General features: G+C 35.9%; 1 protein-coding gene across 9 annotated transcripts in view; it reads left to right on the plus strand.

Moving 5' to 3' along the window:
- Positions 1–15,402, plus strand: part of LOC105835394 (vesicular glutamate transporter 2) — a 200,757-nt gene that overhangs the window by 81,208 nt on the left and 104,147 nt on the right. For all 9 annotated transcript variants that reach the window (XR_004962679.1, XR_004962684.1, XR_004962680.1 and 6 more), the window contains one exon: positions 7,049–7,172. Coding sequence is in view for 6 of the 9 variants with exons in the window: in XM_036284567.1 (XP_036140460.1) it covers positions 7,049–7,172 (124 nt within the window). In the remaining 3 variants the exon portion in view is untranslated. The remainder of the gene's footprint in view (positions 1–7,048; positions 7,173–15,402) is intronic.

Here is a 15,402-nt window from a genome sequence, read left to right on the forward strand (position 1 = left end):
TAATGTACCAAACTTATTATTGTAGACCTACTTAATATCTACAACTTTTATTTGAAACTTTTTTCGATTCCGTTTTTAGTTTACGAGGCGCAAACTACTTTTTTCTCATTTCAACCCGTAATTTTGCAATAATTCCCAGCTTTTTGCGAGTTGCAAACGTACCTTACCGTCTTAATCTATACATATTAATTGTACTTTACGCATAGTCAAACCTGAGTTATCAATTTTTTTACAAAACAGCCCTTTATAAAGCTAATTCTACTGGACTATATATATAGAAAGAGAACGCTAGAGGTCCGGAGACTCCGAAGGAATCCTCGGCAGCGCTCGCTCAGAGTGAACGGGGAATTGACTGCGCTAATAGGGTGAACGCGGAAATACGCGCAAAACGCAAGAAGTGCTTCTCCTCTCTCCCAACTCCGTCGACAGAAAACGAGGTGAACTCCAATGAAAGAACTTGTGAAAGAGCAAAAAAAAAGAAAGTAAAAGAAAAAAAATAGAAGAGAGGACGAAAAAAAAATTCAATATAAGTTTCGAAACCATTCAAATTAAATTCACGTTATATTATTCGAATAAAAAATTCCTGCGGAACTTAACAATTTCTTGACACATTTCTCGCAATTAGACCGCAACAAAACTAGAATTTAACGCAGAGTAACGATGAGTGTGGGCGAACGGGATTTGCTACCTCGATTTGCAAACGTTAGATCGAGAGACTACGAGTCACTGAGATAGTCAAATTTTATAAGTTTAGTGTGCGGAGTCGCGAAATATTCTACGTTCTATGAGCGAAGCTCGTGAAATTTTATAAGTTCCGTGCGCTAAATCACAAATTACTATAACAGATTTACGAACCGAACAAAATGAATCGAAAGAGCATAATCCGAATTTGGGCCAAAAATCTCGGCTTATATACGCGCGAAGTGAGGATGATCGAGGTCGAAGAGTTAGGAAATGCTGGTAATAAATCACCGATCGGCTGTCATTTAGTTTGTTAATCATTAGGTTTTTAGCGTTCATTTTACGCTCAAAGGATAGTTCCCTTATTCTCTATTCGTAATTTTTATTCGCTTGTCGCGGGTCTATCGTCAGCGTTAATCCGAATCCATGATTTAAGTTTTTCACTATGGGTTTGCGGATATGTGCTCCTGAATACACGAGGCTATCGCGTGCGTTGCCTCATGCTCGCAAATTGTTTAACGCTATTTTATTAGTTAAGGAGGGTCTGACAGTTTGTTTTTCTCTAGGGTGCGGCGCTGCGCGGGCGCCCAGAAACAGTGAGAGCGCCGTCCGTCCTCTTTGAATAATTAGTAATCAAAGTTAATTAATCAATTAGTGCTACAATCGTCAATTGATTTGGGATGGGGTGTCGTCCAGGATGCCTTAAGAGGGGGAGGATCATCTCCTCTTCCTCGAGTCTCTCGCGACAAGGTTTAGCGATTTTTCAATTATTAGTCTAATGAAACATTTTGGCTCGCGCCTGCGTGGGTATAGAATAATCGCTAGTCATCGCATAACGCCCAGTTCGCAACGCGTAACGCAGCGATTCCGTAGGAAGCGCGCGTGCGCGCGTTTGCTGCTGTTATTGCAAATCGTGCTTGTTACCACGCGCTAGAGCGAGGACCGCCGAACAATATTCATTTAAATATTTATTTTTATAATGTCTCTCAATGACAAATTTTTTCACAACAACGGGTTGATAACCACATAAAAGACAATTGTGGAATTGTGAATAAACGCAAAGAAATTATTTTCCCAGGCTCTGTCAAATTTTGTTCATATTTTTGTTTATTAGTCAATTTTTAGACTAGATGAGCAGATTTACACAATTATTTACCTAAGGAAGGAACACAATATCCATTTATATCCATTTCACTGCACTCTGGCAGCAGCAATTAAAAAAGGACATAGAATAAAGAAAAATACTTTTTAACAATAATAAAACTACGACACTACAGGAATTTTATGTCTACGTTTCACAAAGTGCTTTGGCAGTAAACAGCAACAGTAATGGAGATTGTTAGACAAGAGAGAAGCAAAACAATTGAATATTGAATTCACGAAAAATGTTAAATGCAGTATATTTTATGAGGAAAATTGAAATATATGTCCTTCTTCAAAATATAGAGTTTCTTTGTGAACTCGCTTTCATTATCGATTTGATGAATCATTTAAATATTTTAAATATAAGTCAATCTGCAAAATCAATCAGATAATATCTCAGTTATTCATATAGATTTATTCCATTGAAGAGTATTGTTATTTGAAAAATATAAAGTTATTTGAAATAAAAAATTATTCGGAAAATATATAGTTTTTATTTCTACTTCTCTTGCCAAATTCTCCTCAAAGAATATGGCATAAATTGTAATTAAAAAAAATATATTTATTTAATCAATTTATTAATCGAGCAATTTAATACCCGTTTTGGTAATTTCGAATATTTTAGCAAAGACTCACTTCGAAAATCTTCTCACTGCAAAAGTCATATAACAAAATTTACAATTTTATAGAAAACATTTTAAGACTTCCAAAATAATTTTACACTCAAATCACATCGGGATAAAAGAGTGGAATTAAAAAAAAATTTTAAACGTATCAAATTATCTCATTTGTAAAAGATTTTGATCATCGATTCCTTTCTATGTTTAAATCCACATATTTAGGTCCATGTTTATTTTCAAAAATAAATATAAAAACTAATGAACGTTCTTTCTTAAATGATTATTAGTTTTATTGATATGAATTTATAGTTCTTTGAGCATTTCAATAGATATTCCTTCTCTTGTAGAATCATGTTAATAGCCTAGAAAATCAAATAAATGTTTTGCAATTCTTTATTGTTATTTTAATTTCCGGTCTTTTGTTTTCTTATGGATACATTTCACGCAAAATATGCATGGAGAATCGATCATCCTCATTGTTTGTCAAACATTAAACAAGGATGAATGATGCATTATGCATATTATGCTTGAAACGGAATGTACCAAATACTTCTTTATTATTTTTTTCTTCAGTGGTGTACTGCGGAAATCACTTAAAAAGAAAAACGCGTTAAAAATAGTACCTTATGAGTGACGTGGAAACTATCGTTTTAATTATATTTACATAGTAATTATATGGTACACGAAGAACATTTTATAGTAAAAAGTACTATAGTGAACAGTAGACGCCAAGGAAATAATTATGAAAATTTTTACTATGTTTTTCATCAAATTACTGTAGTATTTATATTACTTATGATATAATTCTCTGAAATTTCTTTTTATGATTTGTAGCTGCTATCATGTATGTATAGTAATTCTTATTATACCGGCATATATATATTAAAAAAACTATCAGGAATTTTAGAATTCCAATTTTATTTTTAAAATTGACAATATCAAAAATTTGGAATATCCCGAGTAGAAAATGTAATAGGGCACTAATAAAGCCCTGATAAGGCTTCCTTAAAATTAATCAGGCCCTAGTAAGGATATATAAGTAGGGCCTGAAAAGGAAGTAAAACAAATGGTTTAAGAGCACTTTAAAGGAAAAATTATCAGGGCCCTATAAGCAAATATTAACAGGGCCTTATAAGAAAATTTAGGTATGCCGATTCGGGCCAGATTATATATACCGTATTCAGACCAGATCTGGCAACCCCCAATTGATTCTGATAAGGGATGTAATAAAAATAAAAATTTAGGGGCCATATTATGTATACCATATCCAGATCAGGATCAAACATCAAATCCGGCATGCCTGATTCGGTCATTATTACAGCATTTTCTGCAATCGAAAAAACGGTCACCCATCCATCTGCGAACCACCTTGAACGCTGCTTGACTTTTAAGATCGTACAGGAACTGATACCTCGAGTTGATCCATGAACCCTTGATGTTTGTGGATACTTATATATTGTGGATATGTTATACATACGGATTGTAGATCAGTTGAATAGATGTTAAAAAGATGAAACATGTTTAGTTAAATTATATTTTTATAAGTAAATATTAACAGATTTTTTATTAATTTTCACATACAAGAAATAGCATGTGGAATAACTTAAAAAACGATCGTTTTGATGAAAAACACGAATTTTTGCAACAAAAATTAGTTGCAAAAGATTTTGTAAATAATTTGTTATAAACAAGGAACATATATATTATAAACATTATATTATTTGTTATAAACATGGACATATTATATATGTTTCCGTCGTGGTTTATTTCAGGCTAGGATAATTATTTCTTAATTTGTTTATAACAAATTGTAAAAAAAATTTGTTTTGCAACTAACTGTTACAAAAATTATTGCCAAGAACTGCATTAACATTTTTTTGATATCGCGACTTGTCCTTATTAACTTTTCGTAACCAAATCTTACTTAGTAAATCTAAGGCATCCTTAATAGTACCTTGTAAGGCCCTTATTAACTTTTCGTATCAAAATCTTATTTAATAAATCTAAGGCATCCTTAATAGTACCTTGTAAGGCCCTTATTAGCTTTCCGTAACAAAATCTTACTTAGTAAATCTAAGGCATCCTTAATAACACTTTGTAAGGCCCTTGTTAGTTTTTCATAGAAAATCTTACTTAGTAAATCTAAGGCATCCTTAATAGTACCTTGTAAGGCCCTTATTAGCTTTTCGTAACTGTTTGAAAAGCCCGCCTGCCCGCTCACTAGCGGACAAATTAAGGCACTAGTGAGTGCGAGTGGGGAGCAAGCGGGGCGCTAGGAGGCGTCGCGGCGCGTTGGTAAGAGAGGTGGGAGAGGTACATGTGTAGCGTCGGAAGAAGAAGGAAGAAGACACGGCCCTTGGCAATAATAGAGCTAAACCGGGCATTGGGCCCATAAAGTTTTGAAGGACAGGAGGAGGACGCAATCGCCACAGGGGCGGTAGTCATCGTTGACTGTTGGAGGACGCAATCGCCACAGGGGCGGTAGTCCGTTGTATTTGGTCTGCAGGTAACCTCACTGTATATCAATGACAACATATCTCACGTAGTCAATGGGACTTACGAGAGATAGAAAGTGGCGAGTGGTCAGAGGGACCTTGTGCTCACCCTTTTGTTTGGTCAGAGGGACCATGTGCCCCCCCCCCCTTTCGTTTCTCCTCCTATGTAGTTTAAAAACAATTTCATTAATTGCATTAATAAAATGAGACCTATTTACAGTTTGTTTCTTTTATTTCTCTTTGTACGTAATCCCTTTGTCTAACCTGCTTGTTAAATTTGTAGGACAGTTAGGAGTGTTAACTCCGTGAGTTACTCTAATTTCCAAACAGTAACAAAATCTTATTTAATAAATTTAAGGCATCCTTAATAGTACCTTAATTGTAAGGCCCTTATTAGCTTTTCATAACAAAATCTTACTTAATAAATCTAAGGCATCCTTAATAGTACCTTGTAAGGCCCTTATTAGCTTTCCATAACAAAATCTTACTTAGTAAATCTAAGGCATCCTTAAGAGGATGCTAAACTGCTCGTCAAACTTGATCGAGGTCGATAATGTAGAGTCATTTGGGCACGTTATTAACAAAATTTTGTATGTATTTCTTTTATAGATTTAGAAATCCTTTTTCAGAATTAATTGTAGAGAATTTTTAATTCTGTAAATGCAATAAAAAGTTGTACATTGAAACAAATTGTACAATTCTAACCATAAAACAGATAGGATCCTTTTAAACACCGAAAACTTTTTTTCTAAGGTTCCTAGGCCCATTCTAAAAGCACAGTATTGTTCTTTGCTGAAATGCCAAGTGCGCTCCATGCTTATTTTATACGTACAAAGTCTAAAACTTTTATACGCAGCCAATGTTTTCACGACTACAGAAGTCGATAACAAAACTATAATTTTCTAACTTTCTTTCGTTTTTCGTATGAAATTAATCGCAGCGCACCGCGTTATTATCTGTATTTTAATTTTGGAGAAGGATTTTCAATTCCATGCAATCAATAAAAAGATTTCGGTGTCCGAAAATTAATGATAAAACAGAGCAGTTTAGTATCCCCTTAATAACACCTTGTAAGGCTTTTGTTAGTTTTCCATAACAAAATCTTACTTAGTAAATCTAAGGCATCCTTAATAGTACCTTGTAAGGCCCTTGTTATTTTTCCATAACAAAATCTTACTCAGTAAGTTTAAGGCATCCTTAATAACACCTTATAAGGCTCTTGTTAGTTTTTTCCATAACAAAATCTTACTTAGTAAATCTAAGGCATCCTTAATAGTACCTTGTAAGGCCCTTGTTAGTTTTCCATAACAAAATCTTACTCAGTAAGTTTAAGGCATCCTTAATAACACCTTATAAGGCTCTAATGTCGTAATATTAAGGTAGCCCTTTTTGTGGCATCCTTATTAAATCCTCATCGGGGCTTTATGCTACATAAGGATTTCCCTAACTATTTTCTACTCGGAATGAAACCGAGGAATCGGAAGTAAAAAACTATTATCTTTTATTTGTTCAGGTGTAAAGTGAACTCTACACCTGTTGTAAGGGTTAAAATATAAATGTTGTAAAGGGTTAAAATAATTAAAAAGCTATTTAAAATTACAATAAAACTATTGATAAAATACAAATTTATGTAAATTTATGTTTTATAAAAATTTAAATGTACAATGATTTTCATACTTATTCAATAATATTATTTTTCAATATTGTTTCAAATAATAAAAAGATAATATTGCCATAATATCATTTACAAATATCAATTATGCATCATATACTGTTTCAATTTCTCTATATTTTTTTCTGATAAGATTTATAACAGTACCGCTGATATTATATTTTTTATATATTTGTATTTACTTTTTTATATCTCTTATTTCTGTAATTCTTTTGTAATTTAACAATACACAATAAATTAAATTCAATACTATTGCTTCAATAAATAAACTTATAAACTTTTAAAAAGTTTATGTTAAAAAATTTATTCAATTAACTACAAATTGTAGGAAAAAATGACATATTTGAAATGTATATTTTATAATATGGAAATCTTATACTATTAACTTAAATAATACAACAATATTAAATATGACGATATTTTTATTTCATATTCAGAAAATTATTCATCCATGGAAAGCCATGTTTACTTCACCACCAGTATGGGCTATAGTTGCAGCACACTTTAGTGAAAATTGGGGTTTTTACACAATGCTTACTCAACTTCCGACCTTTATGAAAGGTAAATAAATATTTTATTACAACATCATAATACACAATTTGTATTGATTTTGAAAAAATACCTTGCTTATATCAAATCACGATAATACAGCAATGTAATAACATTTTTCTTCGCAATAATATGATTTATATTGACACACGTTCACGTCCCGAGCGGAGCAAAACCAGAGGCGGAAAAGGGAAAGAAGGAAAACGGTTCCCTCAAACTATTTTTGCTATATCATGAAGTAATCCATAGAATGTCTTAATTCAGGCGCCATATGCGTACTTGGTCCGCGTCACTCTACTAATTTCCGATTTCAGACCAGTGGGATCGAAACGTACAAGAGGCCGATCAACTTAATTTAACGATAGAAGGGTGGGGAGGGGAATGAGGAAAGTGATTAATTCAACTGCAGGTAGGCGGTAAGGGAGTCGGCAATCGTGATCACATGTTGATAATATGAAAGAAAATAACATTTATTGTATTAGTAATGAGAAGTCGAATTCACCTAACAGAGACTCTATAGGTTTCGAAACAAATTATTATCTAATGTAAATTTACTCGACAAAGTAATTCAACTGTATGAGGTCCTAGCTTTTTGTGAGTTCAGCTTTTGTGATGAGAACATAATTTTCTTTTTTTAAAAATGTTAATTAAAAAACTTTTATTTATTTTTCAAATTCCTTTAAAATGTATCGATCAATGAATTTTATATGTCTGTTTTACGATGTCCGATGTACGAAACATGTAAGTCCTGTGCGTTTCTTAATTAGGAAACGCGACGCGGAGCAAAAATGATATGAGAGAAGAGGGAAAATAAATGTTCCTTCGAACACTCTTTGAAATATTGCCGAGCGATCCGCGGAACACCAATATTGAGCGTCAAACGCACACTTCCATCGCGTCAGATCACTAAGGCCTGGTCTACAATGGATATCGCGAGAAATCTAGCCAATCATAGTTGATCTTAGAGAAGAAAAGCGAACATGATTGGTTAAATTTCTTACGATACGACTTACGACATCCATTGTAGACCAGGCCTAAAGGCCCGTATTCATAGTCATTCCTCAATTCTCAAGATCAGTCTGTTTTTGTCTCGCGTATGGTGAAACGCAATAGGCGAGACAAAGATAGACTAATCTTGAGAAATGAGGAACAACTATGAATACGGGTATAAATGTTGCGACACGAAAATATTCGGCAAACACGAGAATCCCGCTTCTCACTCGAGTTGTTCTTTTAGCCGGTTGCTCCAAGATTTCCGGTAGAGGGGCGCGAGGCCACGGTCAAATGTCCGTTACACGCAAATTTACAGAGGGAGAGGAAAATAACGATTTACACTCGGATTTTATAACAAAAAGATTATAACATTTATTAAGTAAGCGAAATTAACATAAAGTAAGAAAATGAAAAAAATAGTAGAATATAATTAACTGCGAAACAGAAATCATGCGAAGTTGTTACACGAAGTTTTAGTCAGCCGATACGTCAATACGGTCAAGGACGCGCCAGCGTTCGCGTGCGCTGAACAACGTACCGCGTCTCCGCTCACATTACGGAAGCGTAATATAATGCCGGAACGAGACGAAGCATTCTGGACAACGCTGAACGGAAATCGCTCGGTATCTGTACGCCGCGTCGATACGAAAGATCAAACGTACGGCGATCGCAATTTGTTGACGTGCACAGTAGGCATAAAGTCGCTTTTTGTGATCAAAAATCATTCGACGGCTGAATTCTCAACCGATTGCAATAAATTTTTTTTTAATACGCGTCATTTATTGTACTATAGCCGAGACTTGCACGTTTTTAATATTTGTTAATTTAAAAAAATCGTATTAGTATACAGGGATTTTCGGGGTCGCTAATTACGAAACCATCACTAATATTTTAAAATTCAAAATGGCGGATTTAATATGGCGGTTTGTCCTTACATTTCCAGTTTACAGTCGCCATATTGGATCCGCCATTTTAAATTTTAAAATTTGAGTGACGGTTTCGTAATCAACGACCCCGAAAACCTTTGTATACCAAGATTGACAGAAGTACAAAAACACCCAAAAATGTTTGTCAAAAAGTTTATACATTTACGATTTTTTAAAATTAACAAATATTAAAAAACATTCAAATCTCGGTTATAGTAGAGTGAATGACGCGTATTAAAAAAAAAATTGTAATCAGTTGAGAATTCAACCGTCGAACAATTTTTGATCACAAAAAGCGACTTTATGCCCATTGTGCGACGGGACCGCTTCGGATCGGTGTGGACGCGACTCAAAGCCAAATTCATGCCGCAAGAGCTTCACGCAATTCACGCCTCCGCTACACCGCGCTTGACTCCTAATTGCTAAAATTTGTCCTCGAAATACTCAGGCCGCAGTCCGACGTCGGTGCTGGGAACACACTCCCAATATTGCCAACAGTAGATCATGCGACGACTCCTTCTAAATACTCTCCGTGTGTCACGCACGCACGATCAAACAAATTCCAACACGAACACACCAAACAAACATAAAGATTTCGTAGGCGTGTGAATGCGCGCGCTACCGTTCTTCGCTCACGACCAAATGCTCTTCCTTGACGTCATTTGGGGCCACGATCCTCAACGGGAGGTCTATTAAGCTGTCTAAGCCAAATTATCAGAACGCAAAAACAATATATGGCAATTTTTTGCTAATTATTTGCTTTTTTTTGTTGTTGAAAGTAATTTTTTTGCTGCAACCATAAAAAAAAACGAGCGGCTAGATAGCTTAATATCAAAATAAGCTATCCAGCCATTTGAAAAAATAGCATATACATACATCACAGCAAAAAATGTATCTGTAATTTTTGTTACTTTTTTGCTACACTATGTTATGAAAATAATTTTTTTGCTGCAACTATCAAAAAGTTATGAGCGATTAGACAGCTTAATGTTAAGAGGGTGCTAAAGTTGTCTTGTTTTACCGATAATTTTCTAGCTCATTAATCTTTTAGTTGCATTTACAGAATTAAAAATTTTTCTCCAGGATTAAAGTATAGATGATAACAAAGACGAGTCGTAACAATTTTGTAGGAAAAACGACAAAAAATTTTAAAACTGTCTGCTTCTAGCGTCGACTTGTAACAAAAATGTGCTTGATGTAAAAATTTTAGACCTTGTACGCATAAATCAAGCCTAGACCCAATACGAGTGAACATTTAGAAACAATGCTACACTTTCAGATTGAGCGTAGGCGTTCTAATAAAAAAGATTGTCTAGCCAGAAAATTTCGTGTCTGAAAATTTCGTGAGCCTGCATGAAATGCGTACACATGGCGGTAGATTAATTGATAGATGTTTAGATAGATGTCACTACTTTAGCCTAGCACTTCTTTGATTCTTTTTATCTTCGAACTTTATGAGTCAGTTTTCTCACCACGCGCGCGCGCGCGCGCGCGCACACGCACACACACACACACACACACACACACACACACGCAAAGCAGGTGTACGTGTACCTGCAAAAATGATGTTGTATATAGAGGAAAAATGAAACAGAAAGAGAGCATGTGTACGGACGTGCGTGCATGCGTGCGAGCAGGCAAAATTTTCAAACGCGAAATTTCTGACTCGACAATCTTTTGTATTAGAACGCCTACGCTCAATCTGAAAGCGTAGTATTGTTCTTAAATGTTCTCTCCACTTGAGCCCAGGCTTGATTTATGCATACAAAGTTTAAAATTTATACATGAAGCACATTTTGTTATGAGTCCACGCTGAAAATTTTTAGAAAGTTCTGGCGCTTTATATATCGGGTCTGTAACAGTGATTTACAAGAAGTTTGTAGCGACGGGCAACGGGCGAGTGTTTACCAATCTGTCGATCCGGGTTCGATCCTACATTTTTTTACTACGTTTTTCTTTTTTTATTTTGTAATACAATTTGCAAAACATTTTTGTAAACGTTATAAATTTTTATAAGACGAGATTTATTAATTGTTTTAAATTTTTTCTGTACAAAATAATTTTTTTCTATATCAATAAAGCACAATTATTATTTATTTTGTGATTATTATTTTATATTTATCGTATTCGAAAAAAACTAAGCGAAAAAACATAACGCTATTTCAATGACATAATTATATTTTTGCATTGTGTGAAAAGTATGGAAGTGACCAACCGTTCGTACAGTCTGGTCATAAAACTTATAATAATGGAGAAATAAAATTAAAAATTTTGACTTTAAATATTTTCATTTTTATTAATTTTGATTTATAACACTATATGAAATATAAAATAAAATTGTGTCATTGAAATAGCATTATATTTTTTCTTTTATTCTGGATACCATACGTATAAAATAATAAACGTAAAATAAATAATATTTGTATTTTATTGGTGTAGAAAAAAAATTTTGTTGGGAAAAAATTTAAAGCAATTCATAAATCTCGTCTTACATTAAAAACATGTTTTACAAGTTGTATTTAAAAAAATAAAAAGTGAGAGCCAAGAATTAACCGATCAGCAGATTGATAGACACTTTCCCGTTGCCCGTCGTCACAAACTTCTTGTAAATCACTGTTACAGATCCGTTATATAAAGCACCAGAACTTTCTAAAAATTTCTAGCGTGGATTCGTAACAAAATGTGCTTCATGCATAAATTTTAAACCTTGTACGCATAAATCAAGCCGGGCCCAAGTGGAGCGAACATTTAAGAACAATACAATGCTTTTAGATTAAACGTAGGCATTCTAATAAAAAAGATTACCATGTAACAAAATTTCGTGTTTGAAAATTTCATGAGCCTGTATGAAACACGTAATGATAGATTAGTTGACGGTTCAGATAGACGTCGCTAATTTAGTCCAACACTTTCTTTTTATCATCAAACCTTACGTGCACACACTCTCTCTCTTTTTCTCCTTCACACGCACGCGCGCGCGCGCGCGCGCACACACACACACACACACACACACACACACACGCGCGCGCGCGCGCGCGCGCGTGCACGTAAAAATTCATATATACTGGGTATCTCAGCTCATTTAACCCTTCGAGGTTACATTGGGTGGTTACTACCCATCGCTTAAATTCAACACATTATATCTTTCCGATTTAAGAAAAAATGATACTAGTAACGCCTTTTAATGGTAATTCAAGGTTTTATTTATGCTCTTGTACTATACTGTAACTGAAAGTCGCGTTGGTTTGTTTTTGGTAGTCGTCCAAAAACAAGATAGGGTGGTAGCCACCCCATGTGCGACCTCCGTGTAAGTTTCTTGTGTTTTTTAGTGGTTCGAATTTTTGTGTTTTTTGTGGTCTAAAAAGTGTAAAAGTATGATATAATACAGATTCTTATGCCTAGAATTTGTAACGAGCCGTTCCTCCGCTGCCGCTAGAACAGAGGTAAGGCCGTTATTCCTACCTCGCTCGCTCCCTCCGCTCTTCTCTATTTCTCTCACCACCGAGTGGAGGGTATATAAGCCCTCCACTCGCGACAGAAGGCAGAGCTTCCCCGGCCTGCGAAGTGAGTAGACCGAGCCTCCTGGTGAAGTGAGCCAGGCTTCCTAGCGCGTACATTGAGCGCCGTAACCTAAAACTCGATCCTTCCCGGCACGCAGTGAGTGCCTTCCTGACCGCGTACCGAGCGGTAACTCACCGACACGATCCGTACCCAAGCTCTCGGCCGCGCACTGAGCGGTCGCCGTCGTTCCGACCCGGGGACTCCGCAGTGAGGAGGAACCGGCTCCGCGACTTGTCACCACGCGTGGTGACAACAACGCCGTCGACCGATCAGCTGATGCGCCGAGCAGCTGACACCGGGCACCGTGCCGATGACTGCGCCGATTCACAGCGCCGCTAGCGTTAGGCCTTAGGGCCACAGCGTACCACCGCACCGCTGCCGCCGATACCGCACCCGCCGCCAATCGCCGCGCCGACCAACCGGCGCGCACGCCGCCGTAGCCAACCGAGGCATCACGCCGACACCGATCACACGCATCGCCGCCGTAGCCAATCAGGGTACCGCACCGATTGCGCGCGCAGACACACCGCGACATAGTTGCCAGCATATCACACGCGGACGCCTCGCATTTCGAGGACCACACTGTATATATTAGCGTAGGGAATTGTACATATTAGCATAGGCTTGTTATTAATCAATAAACCATAGTATTAGACCGAACACACCGTCTTCTCACTTATTCGAGCCCGCCGCCCGGACCCTGAATCCCGCGGCTATCCGTAGCCAATAAGCACACAGGATTCACGGTTACAAATTTTTTAAAAATCTTTATGTTAATTTATTCTTCGAAATAATGCAGCATAATGGTTTATAATTTACGGCAGCGACCATATAAAGTATTTTACAAAATGATGGACGTAATGATTTCAACGATGTTAATTCAGATGTCGAGGAAAATCATATTTAAAGAAACATATTCAAGCGATTCAGAGCAATCTGTGGACGAAATGGACAATGATCTTGAAAATGTAACGTTAAATTAACGCATTCTAACATTGCGTGCACGCGGTGGACCGCAATCTATTTTGCGAGGAAAAAATGGTTTTGCATGACATACAAAAAAGTGACGCTCAAGTAAATACTATCGTAACATGACTTTTCTAGGAAAATACCTGTTTTTCAGTATACTAAAATACTCCATGCTCAGTATGCAAAATAAATACTCTTTTTGAAAAAATGGACAAAGACATCTTTTTTTCCTTGAAGTACAAGACTTGAATAATAAAAGTCTAAATTTTTAGCTAAAAATATTAAAAATTAAAAAAGTTATGATTTATTTTGTAAAAACTCTTCTTTTTCTAATATTGGAAGATTCAAAAATTTTTTTAGGGGAAGTGCGCCGGTTGTGGGCACACTCTAGTTGTGGGTACCCCTACGTAAATTTGGACAGCAAGCATACGCTACTGATCTGAGTACTGAAAAACGTGTATGTTGACGGTACGCAGTTTTCGTGTTGATACCGAAACGAATACATGCATTTGCGTAGTAGCTGTGAGCATAGTAAAAATTATTTGCAATAAATAAATAGAAAAGTGATTTTCTACTCTTTTCGAAGTGCGATTAATCGGTGTGAATTCTTTCAAAAAGGTAAGTGTTTCATTGTGTTTGCAGTGTTGTTATTGTATTTTGTAATTTCATTTCGTATTCAACCAAAATTTTTGCACCACATAATTTGTTAGTCTTTTGGAAAAATAGTTGCCATTCCCGGTTATGAGCACCTTCATGTAACCGGTTGTGGGCACCCTTGTTTTTTTTTATTAATTGCGTGTTTGGTTGAGAAACTGCGTAATATCGTTCTTTATGTTGACGTAACGTATTTTATCACTATTTTTATGCATTTTACGCATTTTTAGCCACGTCAACCTCGGAAAAATCATTTGATAAAAAAAATGGATTTTAATGCGCTGTTGCAAGCCATTAAGTGTTGCTTAGCGGACAATAAACCATCAACTAAGCGCACCAAGGCAACACTATCTAGATCATCGGCTAAGCGCATCAAGACAAAGGAGTCTCCACCATCTGATGATGTGGACTTCTGTCTCATCTGTCTGGACCTACTGCCACGGAAATTGACTGCCGCAAACTCCATTAAATGCAATGAATGCAGTCGTCCGGTGCATTTAAAGTGCGTTGATATGCGTGCCAGCTACTTCACATGCAAGCATTGTGCTTCTGATTTCGAAGATGAAGAAGGCGATGAGTAATGTGAAAACGTGTCATCTTTTTTTGTTCTTTTTGCCAGTAAAGGCTTCTAAAATAAATAAATTTTTATTTTCCCTTTATTTGTGGTGGTTTTCCTTCATATTTTTCCATTTTTACCGGTTTTTCAAGGGTGCCCACAACCGGGTACAAATTTTTTTTTGTCCAAAAATTGTCACTTCACTAAATTTTTAATAAAATTTTTCTAGTTGAAGAAATCAATTTAATTCTTTCACTGACAGTTAGCTAAGGCCTCTAGCTTTCCCCTGGTACACATATGTCTGCATAATATGCATTTAGTCAAAAGTTATGAGCTAAAAACAAAACGGTGCCCACAATCGGCGCACTTCCCTTACTAACGGTTTTAGATTTTTGCTTAAATCACATCAGAATCTTTGAGTATATATATATGGAGGAGGAATTGCTATGGTTTTATGTAGACCGAAAGTGTGTTCAAGATCTGTGTGAGAGAGAAAGGTATATCATGATACTCGCTTTCTCTGCGCATGCGTTAATATTGTTGTGAGCGTTTGTTCGTTTTGGGAATTCTTTCCCGTCGGTAG

The sequence above is a fragment of the Monomorium pharaonis genome, chromosome 1 (assembly GCF_013373865.1).
Source record: "Monomorium pharaonis isolate MP-MQ-018 chromosome 1, ASM1337386v2, whole genome shotgun sequence".
NCBI lineage: Eukaryota > Metazoa > Arthropoda > Insecta > Hymenoptera > Formicidae > Monomorium > Monomorium pharaonis.